The sequence below is a fragment of the Sander vitreus genome, chromosome 12 (assembly GCF_031162955.1).
Source record: "Sander vitreus isolate 19-12246 chromosome 12, sanVit1, whole genome shotgun sequence".
Lineage (NCBI taxonomy): Eukaryota > Metazoa > Chordata > Actinopteri > Perciformes > Percidae > Sander > Sander vitreus.
Window position 1 is genome coordinate 2,015,503 of NC_135866.1, and position 15,790 is coordinate 2,031,292.

At 41.1% G+C, this 15,790-nt stretch overlaps 1 protein-coding gene across 1 annotated transcript in view; it reads left to right on the top strand.

The window, feature by feature from the left end:
- The window catches only part of LOC144526106 (integrin beta-1-like), a 34,834-nt gene that overhangs the window by 9,672 nt on the left and 9,372 nt on the right, over positions 1 to 15,790 (top strand). The window contains exons 2-13 of the mRNA XM_078263322.1: positions 4,922 to 4,988; positions 5,960 to 6,045; positions 8,413 to 8,635; positions 9,258 to 9,428; positions 9,517 to 9,755; positions 10,338 to 10,493; positions 10,690 to 10,785; positions 10,889 to 10,978; positions 12,124 to 12,264; positions 13,134 to 13,336; positions 13,941 to 14,179; positions 14,262 to 14,484. Of these exons, the coding sequence (XP_078119448.1) occupies positions 4,922 to 4,988; positions 5,960 to 6,045; positions 8,413 to 8,635; positions 9,258 to 9,428; positions 9,517 to 9,755; positions 10,338 to 10,493; positions 10,690 to 10,785; positions 10,889 to 10,978; positions 12,124 to 12,264; positions 13,134 to 13,336; positions 13,941 to 14,179; positions 14,262 to 14,484 (1,934 nt within the window). The remainder of the gene's footprint in view (positions 1 to 4,921; positions 4,989 to 5,959; positions 6,046 to 8,412; positions 8,636 to 9,257; positions 9,429 to 9,516; positions 9,756 to 10,337; positions 10,494 to 10,689; positions 10,786 to 10,888; positions 10,979 to 12,123; positions 12,265 to 13,133; positions 13,337 to 13,940; positions 14,180 to 14,261; positions 14,485 to 15,790) is intronic.

Here is a 15,790-nt window from a genome sequence, read left to right on the forward strand (position 1 = left end):
TTGCTATTAATAACAGAGGTAGAATTATAAATGAAATTGTGACGCTAACCTTCAGCATCACGAACACAAAGCATGTGTCGTCTCTGTCTTCTCCAGCCTGACCATACAAAGTCATGACTTGACACTGTGTGCTCCTGTTACTCTAAATATTAGGCTCTCAGGTCTGTCATCACGACTCCTCATAGACCATAGTGTGTTCTTGGCGAGAGGGACAAAGGTAGGGGTTGAAAAAGGAGGATGAGTAAAGTAAGACATTGTAAAAGTATCTGCTCTCTGTCAGTATTCCCGCTCACTGCGGGCAAGGAAGTAACATGAACTCACATGTAGAGCCCGACCGTTAAAGGATTTTTAAGGCTGATATCGATACAAATATTTGGTGATTTAAAAATCCGATATATCGGCCGATATATTTAAAAAATAAATCCAGAAACGCGTAACAAAACATAAACAGGTTTCCCTAACATTAGTTATTTGAGTCCTCACTAAAATAATATGATAATGCAGTTTAAAAATAAGCTTGTTTTCTTGTCACAACAGAACAGAGGAACGTCAAAATATCTTAAAGTTCTGATAAATAAAATGTATAAAAATGCAAACTTAAGATATGAAACCTAAATTCTTTTGAACAAAAACACAATAACAACAACAGAGTGTTGGACCGTGTAGAGCGTCCTCTGGTGGACAGACTATGCAACGCCAACACTCAGAACATTTGTCCGTTTTTATTTAATTTTTAAAATATTCATTTATCGGCCATTATAAACGCTGATACCGATAGTTTAGTTTAGAAAATGCCTAATATCGGCCGATAATAATGGCCTGCCGATATCGGTCGGGCTCTACTCACGTCAACAGATTTTCTCCGTTGATGTGTGGGACAGGTAAAGTACAGTAGCTTCAACTGTGGGCTTCAGTTTGGATTACAAAAAATGAACATTAATGAGATCCAGCTGGTAGATGGTGCTGTACTTTTCTGTTCAGGTGTTCAATCATTAGGATAACTTTCTGCTTTTAAAGATGTCAGGTAAACTGTCTTGCTTTTAGGGCTGCAACTAACGATTATTTTCATTGTTGATTATTAGTCATATATAGTCTTATTTTCTCGATTTTAATTGATTAGTTCTTGGTCTATAAAATGTCAGACATCCTCAAATGTTCAGTTTCCTGTCCCAGAGGAGAGAAGAAACTAGAACATATTCACCTTTAACAAGCTGTAACCAAAAGTTTTACTTTTTCATTTAGACTCATACCCACTGAATCCATTATCAAAATAGTTGGCGATTGGGGTGCCTGGGTAGCTCACCTGGTAGAGCGTGCGCCCGGCGTACAGAGACTCAGTCTTTGCTGCAGCGGCCCACGGTTCAATTCCAACCTGCGGCCCTTTGCTGCATGTCATTCCCCCCCTCTCTCTCCCCTTTTCATGCCTAAACTGTCCTATCCAATAAATGCCTAAAATGCCAAAATAATCTTTTAAAAGGGGGAAAACAAATTTGTTGTAAATAATAGTAGACAACTAATCAATTTAGTTGTTGCAGTTCTACATGCTTTGGAGAAAAAGTGGTCACTTTGTGGAGACAGTAGGTCATTGATTGACCAACCCAGGCAGTCTTTTGCTAGATACAATACATGAAGGGGACTATTGATTGGAAATGCTACACTGTGGTAAACGTATATTTATTAGATGCTTTTTTGACCTCTTTCTCCCTAATTAATTCACCCCATACCAGCTGGCCTTCTATCATGTTTCACAGTTATGAGGAGCAGTTGCACTCTGGTATGGATCAGGTTTATCAGTCCGCCTCTGCCCAAAGTTGCTATCGGCTCTTATCAGCTGTGACGTTAGCTTTGTGGAAGCAGCGCCGACTTTCATGTCCTGCCATTTCTAGTGAACCAGTCAAGTCTCCTCCTCCAACGGTCATACAATATTTCAGCTATCACTCTCTTTACTGCTTTGAAGCTGAACAGGCAGTGAGACTCTTCTTGAAAGCCACTTGTCTTATTAGTTGAGTCAGTTGAATTATCTCGTACGTATTTGTCTGATGAGAGCTGTGGCAGTAACAAAAGAGTAGATGTACATTTTCAAAAAGGCAGATGGGTTGAGAAGGATTTTTATTTCATTTAGGGTAGACGTTGAAGCAAGCATGTTTCCAAAGCTATCATGCCCCAAGATCATTGCCAGAAATGCCAGTGCCTCCCTAATGCCATTATGTGGTACACACAGGCATCGAAGACCCTGAATGCCTCCCAATCTGTCAGCTCTCTGTAATTTGCAGCCCTGTGCAGAATGAGCCCCAGAGTGGTAAACAATGCTGTACTTCAGGAATGTTGGGGAGGAGCCCCAATAGTGTAGAAAGTCTTTGCACTTGGTGTTGACTTGAATTTATTTAAGCATCTTGCTTGGGTATGTTATGTTGAACGTTTTTGTCCGTTTTGCTTTTCTTCTTTGTGTTAGTTGGTAAGTATATTTAGAAGAGACAGTGCCCTGTTGATTAACAGAAAATCATTTCCATATGTTGCCCCTGGCCAGATGTTAAAAGGCACTCTAAAACACCAAATAAAAATCACATTTGGCTCTGCTGTTTCTGTCAGATGTCAGACGTTTTGCATCCCCCACTATTCTCCAAATCTTTCAGCGTGACTTTTATTTTTATCTGACATATTTATCTTTCACAGTTCCCCGCAGTAGTATGATAACTATCACAAAAACACTTAGGGGAAACTCACATTTAAGTTGGTCATCCTTTTCACAGGATGTGGTTGTTTTTGCAGATGCCTGTGTGCTCTGCAGCAAACACATACACCTTTTTCACTGAGCGTCTGCTGAAGAATGTACAGCCTCCAGTTTTACCTCTACATCACTCATAGTTAACTGTAAAGAGTATTTTTCTTGTTGTGTAATGTAAATAGAAATGGCACCTTTGTTGACCGACACTGGCAGTTTGTGAATAAGCGGGACTAGACTATTTTGGGACACAGCTGTTTACTTAGCTACAACCCTGCTTGATTTCCTTAGTGGGGCAAGTACACAGTGAGTGAGTTTGAGGAATGGGCAGACAGTCAAGGAAGTGTGTCACCAGAGTTGTGGGGAATGGCAGAGATTCAGGAAGAGGCATAAAATATCCTGACCAAATATGGGAAAACACACACGCGTGAACACACCTAGCTCTTTTCTGCCTTAGCTGTTATGTTTTCTGCACAGAACTTGCGTAGTAAAAAGGTTGATCCACCACCAAAGCTATAAAGCACAACACTGGCTGCCCACTTTTTGAATTGATTTTCCCTTATTCAACGTTTCATTAAATGCTTATATGAATAGTTTTAAGCCTGGAACCAAGCCAACCAGCTACGAGATGAATTGTGACCATAAAACATTGGATTCGGCACAAAAGAACATTATGAAAACTGCTAAAGTACAGGACTGTGTACAGAAACAACCACAGACTTCAGTGATAGCAGCTCACTAGCAGTTTGCGGATTTGCAGGTGCGGTAAACATTTCCATGGTAACAGCGATTCCCCCACCTATCAGAGACGTTGCTGGTAGTGTAGTACTTCTCCATGACATCACAATTGGTTGATTTCGTACAGACTTGTGGCTTCTACAGGAGCTGAAACCTTCGTTTCACAATCTCCCGGCTTGTGGTCAGTCCACCTCGGATGGTTTAGACATTATGGCTGATTATCAAAATCCTTATGGTGAAATGAATGGGATTTTCAACTCCGATCCCACACTGTTGAGCTCTGTTTCCAACTCGCTTTCAAACAATCTTAAACCATCTTTGTTCAGTTCTGTTGTTGGTGTTGTGGCTGGTTGGTTAATGCTCAGCAGCTCAGTGTGGTAGAGAGAGACATCATAGGACTTGTCAATGAATCACAGGTATTCCTCTCCATTTGCATTCTGTGGCAGTTTTAGATATCTGTCCTCTTAGTAGGCTGTTAAAGCTTCTTTATTTATTATTACACATCTGCTGTTGGACTCATTATGAATCACTCTGGGTAAGACTGAACACCTCACTTTATTTATTTACGATTATTTTTTGGGGCATTTTTAGGCCTTGACATGAATGAATGACATGAAGCAAACGGCCGCAGGCCAGTGTCGAACCCGCGGCAGCTGCGTCGAGGAGTAAACCTCTACAAATGTACGCCCGCTCTACCAACTGAGCTAACCCGGCCACGTGAACTCCTCACCTTTTACGCAACCATTTTATGTCTCCTCAAGCGTCTCTCTGACTTCCTCTGTCTGTCTCTCTCTCTCAATCGTCACGTCTTATCTGAGATGCCCTGCCTAGATAACCGGAACCTTTACACCAACATAACAGGCCTAGAACCGCATCGTGTCCAAACCGCACTCACTATGTAGTAGGGTGGTTTCATCAAAGTGAACTGCCAGCTGAGTGTGGGCAAATCCTCTCTCCATATTTGGAAAAGGCAAAAATGAGAGGCGCTCCTCCCCTCTGCTGCCTACAGCCCTGTACAAAAGTACGTAAGGAAGACAACATAACAGAGGATGTTGTTAACCTTAATGTATTCTTTAAAATGAAACCGTTGTTTTAAGAGTCACCAGGCTTTTAGAACCTTTTTTTTAAGGGGGATGTGTTAATGGTAGACTAGTTTCTTTAAGTGTTTACTATTTCAATTATTTAAAATGTCCTCTGTACAGCTGTACCAGAAAGGGGAATGTGCAGTTTGCAGAAAAACACATTTTCTTCTGTGGTCACACTTGTCAGATATGCATGTCTCATGTTTTAAAGATGGCTCTCTGTCACATTAAAAAGTGACTGACACACACACACACACCGTTTTTTTTTCTGTTGGCGGTGACCAACACTCGTGACAAAGAAGTCTGATGTTGATCTTTTTCTGTTCTTTCATGTTGGTTTCAACTTCCATCACTGAGTTTTTGTTTATTCTCTTTCCAGATGGATCTGCGGCTACTTCTAATAGCCACGTTGTCATTGGTCCTCTGTGGCAGCTGGGCACAGCAAGGTAAGAGCAAACAAACGTTATAGATATGAGGGCTGGGTATCGCCACCGATTTTCCGATTCACAAGGTCCCGATTCCAATTCAATGTTGATTTTAGATGTTTTGATTATATAGCTTGGATATGAAAGATATTCTACAATTGTACATGTTCCCTCTAACCTGCTGCATTATTAGAAGTATTAATATTTACATTAAGAACTGACCCCAATGCCATTAAATTCATGTATTCTTTTATTTAACATGAACACACAATAAAGTGCAGCTCTACAGTCAGTGGGTATGAAGTCACATTTCACTCTGATATCTGAAGGTGACAGAGGGACCCCTTCCCTCGCCAGAATGTAGCCTAACTTTGGAGCATTATTTAACCCCTTCCGGACAAGCTAGCATGACATTTTTATGAGATTTCATGAATCGATATTGGATCATTCAAATGAAAATCGATTTAAATCGGTTCTTTTTACACCCAGCCCTAAAAAAATGTGTTAAAGTGTGGCTCTCTTTTTGCTTAGCTTAACTGTTGAGCTAAGCCCTAGCATGTTTTTCAGCTGTGTTACAGTGCCTAGTGCAACAGTCCCCTTATGCTATTCATTGTTCCACTTATGTGTATGTTGATTATCATGGTTTGACCTGACATGCTCTGTACATTGGGCCAAACATGGACCTCTCTTAGTTTCTTAAGCACAATGCAATAAAGCGGTGCTTTTATCAACTTAACTACTCCCATTTTGGCATTCTTTATTCATGGTTTTATGACCCTGTGGGTCCTGTTGGCTGCTGGGAAGCTTTTTATTTTTATAAGGTGAAGTCATCACTTGGTGAGCTGCCTAGAGCTTCTCTCAGCATGACTCAGTTTTCTGAAATGGGAAGGGGTTGTGTTTTTGCAGCCACAAACCCAGGCTGGTTTGAGTTAGTGAGCTAATGCTAAACTGTGTTTCCTCATCTCAGCTAAAAGTGACCCTGTCTCTTTCAGAGGGAAGCATATGCATCAAGGCGAACGCACAGTCATGTGGGGAATGCATCCAGGTGGCCGAGACGTGTGGCTGGTGTGCAGATGAAGTGAGTTGAATCGCTAAAACTGCCACAAGTGTTTTATCATATGAAATGAAAAGTTCTCTTGAATATTCCTAAACTGTTGGTGTGGCATGTTCCAAGTTTGTTTTGTGGCAGCGTTGCTTAATGGTTAAATTGCACAAAAACGGCTAACAGACACAGCTGGTTGTCATCATTTTTGTGAACGCCAACATTTCAAAAGACAAATGCATCTATAAAGTGTACGTGCACTATAAGTACATGCACAAACAAATGCACAGTAGTACTTGAGAGTTAAGAGATTGGCGAGACTTGCTCTCTCCTGCCTTTCTACCAAAGTCAAGTAAACCACAACTACTCCATTACTGTAATAAGGAGTGCTGCTGCTTCTTGTCTCACAGTGGAAACTTTGGCTGATAAACCCTTTTTAATTAGAGGTGTTCTGTACCCAAGGCAAATATTCTAGCTGTGGCTGAGTCAACAGACCACAGTACAGGAAAATGCGTATTTACAGGAGCGTGAGGTTAATATCAAATGTATGTTCACTCCTTGACAGATTGTATATTTTTCATAGTGGTAGGACAAACAAATGTTATAGAACTAGGCTAAATGTCACACTGTGCAACAAATGTTTGAGAGGTATTTTTATCGCTACATGAAATAAAATAGTGAACAGCATGTTTTGCAGCTTCTTCAGGTTCACTCTGCAAGACTTGGAACTTGAGGAGCGTGAGGTTAACGTGAATAGTTGGAACTGGACCGTAAACTTGTGTCATTTATCCTGTGATAGAGTATGAGACCCTGCTCTGTTATAACTTCAAATTAATAGGTGTGAGAAACGGACAAATCACCCAGAAACAAGTCTTTGTAATGCAATTCAGTGACACACATTTTTGATGTTACTTGCAGTGAATGCCTCAACCTGTTTTGTTGTTATATCCCCACCAGGACCAGAAATATTGTGATTATCTGAAGCTTCAATAGTCATCCCCAAATATCATTAACCAATTACTTATATGAACCAATGATCTTATTTGTGAAAGGTGAGTCTCTTAGTGAACAACATCTCTCTGCGTTGGGTATTTATGTCAATTTGGCATTTGTCAAGACAGATCTGCATTCCTGTTAAATCTTGCCCGTCTTCCTCTGAGCTTATGAAATCATAACATGACAGCAATTTTGGAGTACAGTCGTGTTTGGTTGCTGAAGGTGAAACATCTGCAGCCCTGAACTACATTTGGTTTAATCCTCTCATAGTCCGAGCCGGGCATTTGATGTTCAAAATCAACCCCAAAATTACAAAGGAATCGCATCACTTAAGAGCTCCATAAACTAGTACCATGTGCCTTTACAGTCTGAAAAAAATATGAATGGTGTGTATGTACAGAATGTTATGTCCTGTGTGATTTAGGATGACAAAACTATTCATTTCTGTATATAATCTACTTTGTTCATCATTTCCTGTATTCACCCCGCAACCAAACTATTTTCCAGAACAATAGTTGTCTTGTATTTCTGTGATTTTTAATCTCTCGAAGAAATTGTATCTGCTGTGTTCTGCAAAATGCAGGGGAGAAAACAAGGCGTCTGTGGGTCATGTGGTTTTGAAAGAATTGGGTCAAAGCGCTATTTTTGTTTTGACCGAGTCCATTGTCTCAAGTTCTCCTCGGCTATGCTTTGTGGGATAGCATGTGCATCTAATCTATATTCTTGGCCAGGCTTCCAGGCATCTGTTTCTCCACGTCTCCTGCTGCCGAACACCAATGGCCTGAAAAAACAGGCCGATTAATTCCAGAGGCCTCATAGGTTGAAAATAGTTTTGATTTCCTGTCAGAGATCTAGAAAATTGTATTTTCAGCATTCATACCCCACATTTTAACCAAAAGCAGAACAAACTGTTACTTCTGGCATTTAGATAAGTTTCTTTTGACACTATCTTTTGAATATTAAAAGTGACATTCCTGTTCCTGTAACATGTATGTCCATATGTAGTTGTGTGTGACTGTGCTAGTTATCAACATGTTTCTTAATGCCAGTCCCATCAAGACAAATTCCTGTACATTTATGGGACCTTTCCAGATGTTTCTTCACATACATCCCTTGTGAAAATGAACATATATTTTTGTGTTTGGGGAATGTGTATTCAAGGTGAAAAATGTATTTTGTGATCGGACCATGACGCTGCTGTTACCTGCATGCATTGACCAATATCTTTCTATGACTGACTGTCAAGATCACGATGCTTAGAAGAACATCTTGTCATCTGTTATGTCACAGATTAGATCTCCCCTTAGAATGTCCTTAGGCCCAGGGAACAATATTCAGGAAATGAGTTAGGGATGTAGTACAGATTTTAAAATAATCCTCACAAAAACCTCTTGTGCTATTTCACAGAACTTCCTCACTGTGGGCGAGTCCAAGTCGGCCCGCTGCGATGATCTGGAGTCCTTGAAGAAGAGAAATTGTGCAGTGACCAAAATTGAGAACCCACGCGGCAGCATCAATATCGACAAAAACAACCCCGTCACCAACCGCAAGAAGGACGGGTCTGAGAAACTGAAGCCTGAGCAGATCACCCAGATCCAGCCCCAGAAACTCACCCTGACACTCAGATCTGGTAAATATTCCAACTTGTGTCAGATCTTTGAATGTGTTGCTAGCAGGGGTGTCAACATTTTGCCTTCTCCATGAGTAAGTTATGGAAACAAACAACGTAGGTAAAGCATGTGGGCTCCGACGGGTCTTTATGATGTGTTCATGTGCGTCTCGGTAAACTAATGGTGCATTTAAATGCACTTTGGTAATTTTGAAAAACTCAAAACTGTTGTTGTAAAATACCTTTCTGCCATCTAATGGCTCTTATTGTGGCATTTCCGTCACTGCTGCAAAACAAATGTTTAAATCGAATCAAGCCGCGTCACCCCTATCCGTTAAGAGTTAACAAAGGGTTTTATGGAGGTCATGTATTTTGGTAGTTTACCAGTCTATGGTGTTAGGGCAAACCAATGGTCAACCAGCTCTGGAGCAAAAAGTAAGTCATTATTTTGTGTGAAATGTGTTTTAGAAAAGATGAAATGTATAGTATAGACCAAAATAAGGATTTCTTATTGTAGCAGAAGACCTTTACGGCAAAATCTACTTTTAAAATCTCCTTCATGCCTGCTCCTTCAAAATGATTAATACCAAGATTCAAGTTATGTTTTTAATGTAATGTTTTTGGTCACATTTTTTCCCTTCAGGTGAGCCCCAGACTTTTGAGCTGAAGTTCAAGCGTGCGGAGGACTACCCCATCGACCTGTATTACCTTATGGACCTCTCCTTCTCCATGAAAGATGATTTGGAAAACGTCAAGAACCTTGGCACTGACCTCATGAGGGAAATGCAGGCGATTACCTCAGATTTCAGGATCGGTAAGGGAGACTCGATATCAATCAACAGAAAAGCTATCGTGATACAAATATCTTTACAATCCTGAGTCAAACACATTGTCCTCTTTAGGTTTTGGCTCCTTTGTGGAGAAGACGGTCATGCCTTACATCAGCACCACGCCAGCTAGGCTCATCAATCCGTGCACAGGGAACCAGAACTGCACCAGTCCCTTCAGCTATAAGAACGTCCTGAAGCTGACAGACAAGGGGGACGAGTTCAACCGCTTGGTCAGTCAGCAGCAGATCTCAGGGAACCTGGACTCTCCGGAGGGCGGCTTCGATGCCATCATGCAGGTGGCCGTCTGTGAGGTACGAAGGGTTGAGGGTTTTTAGGAGGGCTGGGACGATATGCTTTTGACTCGATTTTTTCGCGATACATGGGTGCCGATTGGATTTGTATTGAGATTCTAGAAGTATTGGGATTCGACAGCATTGAGTATTGTGATTTTCGTTTCCTTCTTTAACGAAAACAAAAGTTGAAAAATACACTTCTAGAGACAATATGTCACAAGACATTTCTAAAAACTGATTGTTTTCCAAGAACAACGCACATCACGTCAGTCAGTCAGACATTTATTTCATTTGTAAAGAAGAACATAACATGGATTTTCTGCATTTCCTGCTTCTGGCCTGTATTGCTGGAAACAGATATGATGTAATCACCGTCGGAGGTACGGTATAAACAGAAAATATAGAATATAGATTCTAGGGAAAATAATCAATTTTAAAAATTGTCGAAAAAAAAAAAAAAAAATCACGATACATAAGATTTTCGAATCCCCCCCCTAGTTTTTAGTGGCTTTTTCTGCCATTGCACTGTATCTAGACAAGAGTGTCTTCTAAATGTCTAAAATATTCACGAGAAGGCTCTGTTGGTCTTGGTCTCCCCAGAACCAAATCGGCTGGAGGAACGTGACTCGTCTGCTGGTGTTTTCCACTGATGCTGGTTTCCACTTTGCTGGAGACGGCAAACTGGGCGGCATCGTGCTGCCCAACGATGGGAGGTGTCACCTGGAGAACAACATGTACACCATGAGCCACTACTATGTAAGTCGTTTATCAGTATTTAATCTGCATAATGTATCCAGGGAGAGTTGACTGAGCATTTGTGCTATTTTCAGCTTTTACAAATTGTCTCAATATCTTATTGCTGTTAACCCACATTTGTCCCACAGTCTGGGATTGAAACGGTTGCTGAATGCTGCTTTTATTAATAATTATGTGTGTTATTCTTCTGTATTAGGACTACCCCTCCATCGCCCATTTGGTTCAGAAACTGAGTGATAACAACATCCAGACCATCTTTGCCGTCACTGAAGAGTTCCAGCCTGTTTACAAGGTAAACTTTCTGTTTTCTGTACATTGTGTTGTCATAAAATTCAGAAGAAAGATGCAGATTTATCATTTGTCTATTAACACTTTGGCCCTCGTGTCTCTTTCAGGAGCTGAAAAATCTCATTCCTAAATCAGCTGTTGGCACGCTGTCCTCCAACTCTAGCAATGTGATCAAACTCATTATTGATGCTTACAATGTGAGTCAAGCTGCACCGCCTTCGCATCACATCTCACTGTCCCTGGCATTAAGACATAGCTTGTGATTTTAATATGATCACTTTTTGTCATGTATATACTTGATTTATTTATAACATTACATAATTATACGTTGATCCTGTGGGAAAATGGCCTACATCCTTTTAAACATTCATGACCTATTAAAGAGAACAGTGAGTCACTACAAGAGGTCATGTACTTACTCATGTAAGACAAATAATCCAAGCAAATGCACCATTCCTGTGACTACTTCCCCTTGGCGATAAATACTATGCACACATTATGAAGTCACTCAGCGTTGACAGTTGTGCCCTAGCCATGCCACTCCCTAACATCCATATTAATGAGGCCAGGCATTCTAAAAGCTGCTGCCCTGAAGCAGGTGGCTTCTCACGTGGAAAAGGCTTGTATGCACAGCTTGTGATTTCGTTGTTATGATAAACAATTTTATTTTACTTTTTCTTTTTTTTTTTTTTTTTTTTTACAACATACTGTACAGAACGTACATCTTGCAACATGAATGCCCCCCCCTTCATCATCACCACCCACCCAGACAAAAAAAAGGTTGACATAGTAACTACAATAATCAAGACCATTTAACAAAATAAACAATAAACAACCTAACCCTATAATAAACATGTATGAATAACAAATATACCAGGATTTAGTACAATAATTTAGTACAGTATATATATTTATACACGTCTCTCCCCAGCACAAAGCTTCCTAGGAGCCCTCCAGAAAGTTCAGACTTTATCACAGGACCATAGGACATGAAGTAATTGGCCGTCCTCTGTCTTACATTTCCAACAGTTTGGTGTGTCTTTGAGACCAATTCTAAACAATCTGGAGGGAGTCCAATTGAAGCGTTGCATAATCTTGAACTGAATGAGGCGCACCCTCACATCGAGTGACATAGTTTTAATATTCCTACAGATTCTGTCCTACTCCTCATCATCCAGTGTAATATTCAGATCCCTTTCCCCTGTCTTTTTGAGGTGCTGTCCAGGCTCCATCCCCCAGGTTCTGCATAAGCATAGAATAATACCCAGAAGCCTCACAGGTTGTGATTGACCTATATCCCTAGAGCCTGTAGTGATGGTGTGATCTCTCTTGTTTTGGACAGTCTTTGTCGTCTGAGGTTATTCTGGAGAACAACAGGCTGCCGGAGGGAGTCTCCATCACCTACAAGTCCATCTGTAAGAACGGTATGGAGGGAACGGGGGAGAACGGCAGGAAGTGCTCCAACATCTCCATCGGAGACGAGGTAGATCCTTTTTGTTGCAATTTGTTTGCACAATTTGTAACCCTCGAGTCTTTAATGACAGAATCCTTAAAATAACAAAGATACAAAGGTCTAGAAAGGAACAAAAGGTTTTGTAGTTTATGTGATAATGATTGTCTGGGGGACAAATACCATGTTTTATTTGAATGTAAATATGCAAGCATTGTGGCGAACAGAGACATATTTGCTAAAATACTTTGTAAGCCAAACGTCACTGTTTAAACTTGTGTTGCTGTTGTTACAGACGTATAATTAAAGGATAGTACGTGGATTAGGTGCCTTTTCTTTAATCTCTTAAAATAATTTAGTTTGTGTTAAATATCCATCCTCGCTATTTATCTTTTGTATTGATAATTTGCTTTATGATTTGTTCTCCATATCGCAATGCATGATCTAAGAGTTGATAGATAAATCAGAAAAACAAATCTGAATCTAAAAATGATACAACTGAAACAAAAAGAGAAAAATTAAGATTCTTAAAAATCCCCACTCATGGTGAACCCAGATAGCACTGTGGGGAAAGCACTGCCTCCACAACACAAGTGGTGCAAGTTGAATCCCTATCAAGTCTTACTTGTAAGCCTGGGCGTGCTGTTTCTGAGCTGTGAAGCTGGTAAACAACTATGTCCTTCTGCTACATTAACATCCACCAGTTTGGGGAATTGACGGTTTCCAATTAAGAGACAAAACAAGGAAGAAACCCAAGCATTTAGAAAAAGTCACCTCAAAGCAAACAATAAATGAGAAACGCATAAAATAATCTGAGTCATGTCTGAAAATGTAAACGATATGCTTTAGGGCATCCTCCTTAACAGTTTTAATGACCCTATAAACTCTCCTCTGGCTTCCAGGTGTCTTTCAAGATTTCCATTGAATCCCAGAAGTGTCCGGCGATTGGCAAGACCGAAGTCATTAAAATCAAACCGCAGGGCTTCACCGAGGAGGTGCAGATAGTTCTGAACTTCATCTGCGACTGTCAATGCGCCACAAAAGGAGAGCCCAACAGCGACAAGTGCTACAAGGGCAACGGGACCTTCGAGTGCGGAGCCTGCAAGTAAGTACTCCGCCAAAACGATTCCCTGCTGAACCGTGTACTGTGGAGCCCTAAAGGTTTGTGGGTTTTCAGTTTCACAACTGCATCTCCAGGGTTTCCCCTGGTATATTGCAAGCCTGGTGGTCCACCGGGCCTATGTTGCCCCCCACCAGGCCTAAGCTACTGGGAATTATCTTTTAATGTATTATAAGACGGTTTATATTTTCAAGTATGCAGTTAGCTTTAAGCACTGACTTAATGGAATCTGTGTTTAGCTTTTTCAATTTCGTCCATGATTCTGTTATCACAGAAACTATTGGGATCTACATTAATGCTGCCATCAGTCTGTGACTGGGCCCTCCTGGGTGTGACCCTGACCAGAAAAGGGAACTACTTATTAGAAAATACCAGGTGCTCTGATAAATCGATTGAAAAGCAGTTGGTTTATGAGCTTCTAAAATGTGTTTTTGACTTTCTCAACCCAGATAATCACACCCATAGATTCAGACCCGTGTTCTTTACTTGAAGTACTTGTTTCGAAACATTAAATATCCTTTTTTTTGTATTGTTAAAATATACACTGCTCATACCGTTTGACTTTGGTTAACCTCCTGGTTTCTGTCAGGTGTAATGAAGGGCGTATCGGGCGTCTTTGCGAGTGCAGCAAAGACGAAGTGCGGACAGAGGACCTGGATGCCAACTGCCGCAAAGACAACGGTACGGATATCTGCAGCAACAACGGCGACTGCGTCTGTGGCACCTGCGAATGCAAGAAGCGGGAGAATCCTGCAGAGATCTACAGTGGCAAGTACTGCGAGTGCGACAACTTCAACTGTGACCGCTCCAACAACAAGCTCTGCGGAGGTGAGGATTGTAGCAATGGAATCATTTTAAAAGACTGCCACCTGTTTGATTCTGTGCTAACCCCTATCCTGTGCTTAACCAGGACATGGGCGCTGTGAGTGCAGGAAGTGCGTCTGTGACGCCAACTACACAGGCAGCGCTTGCGACTGCTCCCTGGAGACGAGCACCTGCCTCGCCAAGAACGGGCAGATCTGTAACGGCCGCGGTACCTGCGAGTGCGGCCTCTGCAAATGCACCAACCCCAAATTCCAGGGTCCAACCTGCGAGATCTGTCCCACCTGCCCTGGCGTCTGCGCTGAGCACAAGTGAGTGTGAAGTTAGCATCCATGGCTAGAAATGTGAAATTCAGACCTCTTAAAATGTAGGATTCTCACTGGTCACAGATAGGGCTGTAGCGATACACCAATCTCATGATACGATACCCGATATTCAGCTCACGAAACGATATATATCACGATATTTAGCCAACGATTCGATAGAATTCAATACACTTACATTATTTTCTGAAAGATTTAAAGGGGACAGTGATTTTGGTGACATCTTGTGAGTGTTCCATTTACTTAAATTACTTTTAATTAATTGAACTGAAAACTAAAAACATCAACTACACAATATATGTCTCTGACTGGACAGACAGTCTACAGCTTGCAAATGCTGGACAAAATGAATCAAAGATGTGTTGAGAAAATGAGTTCCATTTATTGAAAGCTTACAAGCCTTTGAAAAGTAAATAAAGTGCAGTATTGCAATTAACAATGGAGAGTTAAAAAGTGCAGCAAGTGGCCTGTTGTGAACAGATTCTTTGACAGCTTTTTTAGCTTGACACTGAACATACGAGGTAGCCAGTCTAGCCACCAGGTAAGTAAACATAGCACCATGGCTTCTCCTCAGAACACACCGAAGAAACGCCGACTTGAGCGTACGCTCTGCTCGTGCAGGAAACATAATGCGTCTCCATAGCAGCAGGCGGCTCTGTATTGTTTCCATTAACAGTCTGATTGTTTCCCAGAAAATGAAAACCAGCAGCTGATTGGACAAACGCGTCACGTGGTTCTTTTTTCTCCGGAAATTCACAGCCAGACTGTCATGGCGGCTTGTTCAGAATACGATCTCATATTGGACTAAAATAGTTCACCAAAACGTGTTTCTGAAAACATTTTAAGCGAGAAACAGGCCGTGCAGTTGCTGAATCTGTCTTCATTTCAGATCGACAAAGGTCAGTTTAAAAGATTTTCGTCAGATTTTGAGAGGCTCATCTGCTCGCCATTTCCGGGTGAGTCCCGACTGCCCTGCAACGCGAACGGGGGTAAACACGGGGGATTTGAATGGGACTTATGTATTGATACTCGCGGCTTAAAAATCAATACTTTCTTGGGAAAAAAAATATCGATTTATATTGCAGAATCGATAAAATTGCTCAGCCTTAGTCACAGATATGAAACATGTAAGTTTAGAGGTTGTATTCCCGACGAGGCGCGTGAATTGTTATTAAAATTTGACTTTAAGGTCAGAGAATGTCAGGGAATATTACTGATGGATGACTTTGCAGTAATATAATATTTATGCACATATTTTGTAACTTGCTTTGTACATTTATTTCATAAAATCAGT